At 36.0% G+C, this 4,706-nt stretch overlaps 1 protein-coding gene across 1 annotated transcript; it reads left to right on the forward strand.

Annotated features, from left to right (window-relative positions):
* LOC128206247 (short-chain collagen C4-like) lies at nt 1-3,151 on the forward strand. The gene is made up of 2 exons (XM_052908592.1): nt 1-574; nt 1,531-3,151. Exons 1-2 carry the CDS (start codon nt 376-378, stop codon nt 2,127-2,129), a joined length of 798 nt encoding a protein of 265 aa, XP_052764552.1. The 5' UTR covers nt 1-375; the 3' UTR covers nt 2,130-3,151.
* Nucleotides 3,152-4,706: the final 1,555 nt, after the last annotated feature.

The following is a 4,706-nucleotide window of genomic DNA, read 5'->3' on the forward strand; positions in this document are numbered from 1 at the left end:
GTGCACTGCGGTGAGTCAAACTTCCTTATTTATGACATATATACAGACATAATAATATCACATTACAATGCAATCTTGTATCATTTCAAAATAACTGAAACAAATCCCTCAATCCTTCAAGTTTAATTCATTGATTTCAAAACACAAGCTAATAAGATAATGATTGTACAAACCAGCCATACAAAGACATCAGCCATTCATACAAAATACGTGTTTAACAAAAACGCGGTTTACCATGTATAGATTTTTAGCAAATGCTGATTCACACAGTGTTAAATCTATACATTCGTTAATGATTGATAGACTTGTTTAGCGATATAGTGTCTGTCGTTCTTGAGGATAAAACTACGACAATAACATATAAGTAAGCGAAAAATGACAACACTAGGAAACAAACAGATAGTCATTTTATTGGCAGCAGTCTGCTTAACACAGGAGCCTGAGTGTTCGAGGTTTCACTATGAGGAAAAGTTGTTGGAGAAAGTGATCAGATCGGAAATCAAGATGGAAGCGTTTGGCGATTCATTGAAAGTGGAAACAAACTTAATGGATGTACAGATGCAGAAAATTACAGGTAAATGAATGAGTTAGGCTAAAATCACCATTTCGGTAAGCTTTGATAAAAAGGAGTTTTAATGATTGTTCGTGACTCGTAAGTGACGTTAATATTGGCAGAGCTCGTTGAACGGGCTTTTGATTTTTATTATAACTACTTGTTTCGCAGAACTATTGTAATCGTTAATTAGCAAAGAGGACTGGCTGTAAACCCATAACATCGTAGTCATTATTTTGTTTTTCTATTAATATGGAAACTAGACAGATGGTTGCAGGAAAAGGAGTGTTTGAACTCCAAACCCCTTAGTTAAAACGTTATATATTTTACAACGAATGTGTAGAAAGCTATAATAGCTTAAACTAAGTCGCTCTCGTTTGCACGATGCTGCGCGAAAGTGTGGTCTTGTGATGTGGGGGGAACCAGAGTACCCGGAGAAAACCCACTTGTCCGGCTTGGTGACCACTAACCAAACTCACATGCGACAGGCCGGGAATCGAAAACGGGTCGCCTTGGTTAGAAGCGAGTGCGCTAACCACTGCGCTAACCATACAACAAAACTCCGATCCCCTTGTGGACCGCACTGCTGAATGGTTTTTAAGGGAGTGATAGATGCTCAAAATCTACATGTATGTGAACTCAGAAACTGAAACATCGGCAGATTGCGTTATTTGTTTCTTTCTTTGTACTTATTAAACAGGATTCAGATAGCATTATATTGAGTATAAGTAAGCCAGGAAAAACGGCTGAACACCCTTATTTATTGTTTTAACTACATTATTTAAATGGACGTGATTATATAAAAACATTGTATAAACATTGACGAATTTGTTCTTCGTATAAATATTGACAACATAGCGGGAACAGATTTGGCTGTTTTCCCCAAGTGTTTTTACAAAGATAATATTTACCAACGTTAGAAGGGTATTAAACACAACACAAGTTTTACTCTAAATGATTCGTTGTGTCAATTTCAGAATTAACAAAAAAAGTGGAAAACCAACAGCAAGAAATTGAATCATTGAAGTACGTAAAGAGCAGTGGTTTATACACGAGATGGGGACGGCGGTCATGCCCTGGAAATACTGAGCTGGTGTACGAAGGGTTTGCTGGCGGCGGACATTACAAGCACACAGGGGCAAGCAGTAACTACATTTGTCTGCCAAAGGACCCTATCTTTGAAAGAGATGGACGGAGAGCGACTAACGTTAACAAGGTTTACGGTGCTGAGTATGAAACAAATTCTGCAACGTTTCACTCGAGTTTACATGACGAAGACGTTCCCTGTGCCGTCTGCCGTGTTGTAGGAAGAAGCGTTGTCATGATTCCAGCGAGGAATGCTTGTTATAGTGGATGGCAAACGGAGTACTCTGGCTACTTGATGTCGGAGTATCACAACCACGCTGGGAACAAGGAACTCGTTTGCATGGACGGTAATCCTGAAAAGGCGGAAGGAAGTGATGCTGGTGATCAAAATGGTGCCCTGTTTTACTTTGCTCTAGCTTTTTGTGGTTCTTTAAAATGTCCCCCATATAGCGAGAACAAGGCGTTAACATGTGTGGTGTGTTCGAAATAGATGGAAGACGGTTTTATTGACGTGGCATGGAAATGCGACGTCAGTTTGGAATAGGTTTCAATGTTGTATCATGGAGGATCACGTGATCAAAATGGACCAGCCAACATTGTTATTGTAAAATAAAATTATAAAATATGTTTGATAAAAAGCAACCTTTATAAATGAACAATTGTATAGCCTTATAAAAGAAAAAAGAAACACAAAGATTAAAGCTGCACTCTCACAGATTGAACATTTTGACAACTCTTTTATATTTTTTGTCTTGGAACGAGCCAATTTTTGCGAACATCCACGGAAACCAGTTATATAAGAATGCTGACAAAAAGTTAGATCGCAGATGTTTATATTAAAGTTCTAAAAATGATGTTTTATGCATTTTTCTTAAACCGTTTGTAAAGGTTTAAGCCATAAAACATTATTTTTCGAACAGACATATGAAAATCACGATCTGATTTTTGTCAGCAATCTTATATTATTGGTTTGCAGATATTTACGCAAAAATTTGCTCTTTCCAAGACAAAAAATAAAAAAAGTTGTAAAATTGGTATATCTGTGAGAGTGCATCTTTGAAATGAACGTATGACTTAAACCGTTACTTCAAACTTTTGGACACATTTAATGGGTATTTAATAACTTGTCCTGTTTATAGCTTGGTTTACGAATCTTAGGACCCGATTCATCAAAGCTCCGGAGTCTTTATATGTGTAAGGCTTACACAACTATTGAGCATGACTATCAATCTATTTTTGAAAGACCTACCCAATCCCGAACATTCACCTGGACCAGGTTAAGGAGTGTACATTGGATTGTAATGAAATAGTCTTGATTACTGTACATAGTAAACTTTCAAACCAGTTCTTTACCTGTGCCTTTAGAAACAGGACACCGTGCAGCTCGTGATCCGTTTGTCCTATTGTTCCATTTCATGTAACGTGACCGAATTCAATGTCATGGGGAAATGTGTATACAAAATGAAGCAAATCCGATATCTGAAACAGATAGATTAAATTCATGACATTGCATTTCCGTGCTTCAGTCTTTTTAGATTATGAATTCGTTTCAAACAATTTTAAAGCAAGCAGTATGATAACAATTGTTTCTCTTTGCCCCAGATTGTCTCTGATTTTCAGCTCGTAGAAATCTGAATAACTAAACTGAAAAGAAGTTTCGGAGGACGTTTTGCTTATTTAAAATATTCTGATATTTCATAAATGGGTAAACTTGAAAATTCAGTTACAATTCATTACACATAACAGTATGAAATATATAAAGTAGGAACTGTGCGTAGCCTAACTATGCAATACGCATGACCGTATACTTGTCTATTATCTTCCTTTACTTCAATTAATATAATTTAGCTTTCTATTTAAATATTTTATGAAATAACAGTGTAAGTATGATCATTTTGTTTAAAAATATTTTAAACGAAATACTTCGTAGTTTTAATATGAAAATTATTTGTGCATAAAGCAATATGGTATACTTAGCATTAGCGTTGGGAATCGGACAGAAAAATTACTATCGATAAAACCGATCAATGATCGATTATTAATCGATTAAATAATTGTTTAATAATTTTTGGTCATCACATTTAAGGCATGCAGATACAGTACATGCACCAGTTTTAAGCACCAATGTTCCCTTACAATATTGTTTGTACATTTCTTTGTATAAATTACATTATTTATTCAGAAGGCAACTACCTTTTAGTGTTTACAATTTAGTATTACTGTGAAACTGCGTTCCCTCAAACGGTCGTTCGAGAACCGGCGTTCCCTCGAGGTCGGAGCTAAGTCCCGAACCTTTTTCCTTCTATTTTCATATAAAATATACCCACGCTGCATCGAAACCTAATTATGCGAGCAGTCGAGCAATATCCTCGGTCCAAAGTACACAAATCGTGCACAAAACCTTATGGCTCCCTCGTGGACATAATTTCACACTTTTTTCCCGAACGCGTGTTCCAAAATTAACAAACAATTGCTAGGTGTTAAAATTTTCGCAAGTTGTAAAAATTGCAATGACAGTTGAAAGGCAATTTGATAATGTGTGAAAAACCGTTTTTCACTGTTAACGCATGACCGATATTAGTTGATATGAGCATTTGAGATGATAATTATGAGAAGTTAACGCTTTAGATGTGGTCAGAAACCGACAAGATGCGCCAATCAACAATCCTTGATTTGGCGAAACTTAAATCTGACTAATGCCACAATATGTACTGTCATTCAAATGTTGCTTGTTACGAAAATTGCTTTTTTGTTAAAATAAACATTTCTATTTATTCATTTATTGTTTTTTCTTTTGCGTTTTACATTTAGTTTACATCAACCTTTGAACATATTAGCGATTTTTACAATGCAACACATAATCGGTGTCTTAGTAAACAGTCTGTTTGACGACTTCAAACTTAAAATGCACTGAAAGATATTTTATATCAAACTGGAAAATTGAAAATCGGGTCGTTCGAAACATCGGTTCCTTCGAGGTTTTGGCTCGGTCCCTGGCGACCTCGAGCGATCGCAGTTTTACTGTAATTACAAAACATGATACCACAGGCTATATATTTTGTTTTAC

Source organism: Mya arenaria, chromosome 10 (genome assembly GCF_026914265.1).
Source record: "Mya arenaria isolate MELC-2E11 chromosome 10, ASM2691426v1".
In the NCBI taxonomy this organism is placed as follows: domain Eukaryota; kingdom Metazoa; phylum Mollusca; class Bivalvia; order Myida; family Myidae; genus Mya; species Mya arenaria.

Coding starts and splice junctions, on each gene's coding strand:
- LOC128206247 (XM_052908592.1), top strand. CDS start 376: ATGACAACACTAGGAAACAAACAGATAGTCATTTTATTGGCAGCAGTC. Junction 575..1,530: donor ACAGATGCAGAAAATTACAG/GTAAATGAATGA, acceptor TGTCAATTTCAG/AATTAACAAAAAAAGTGGAA.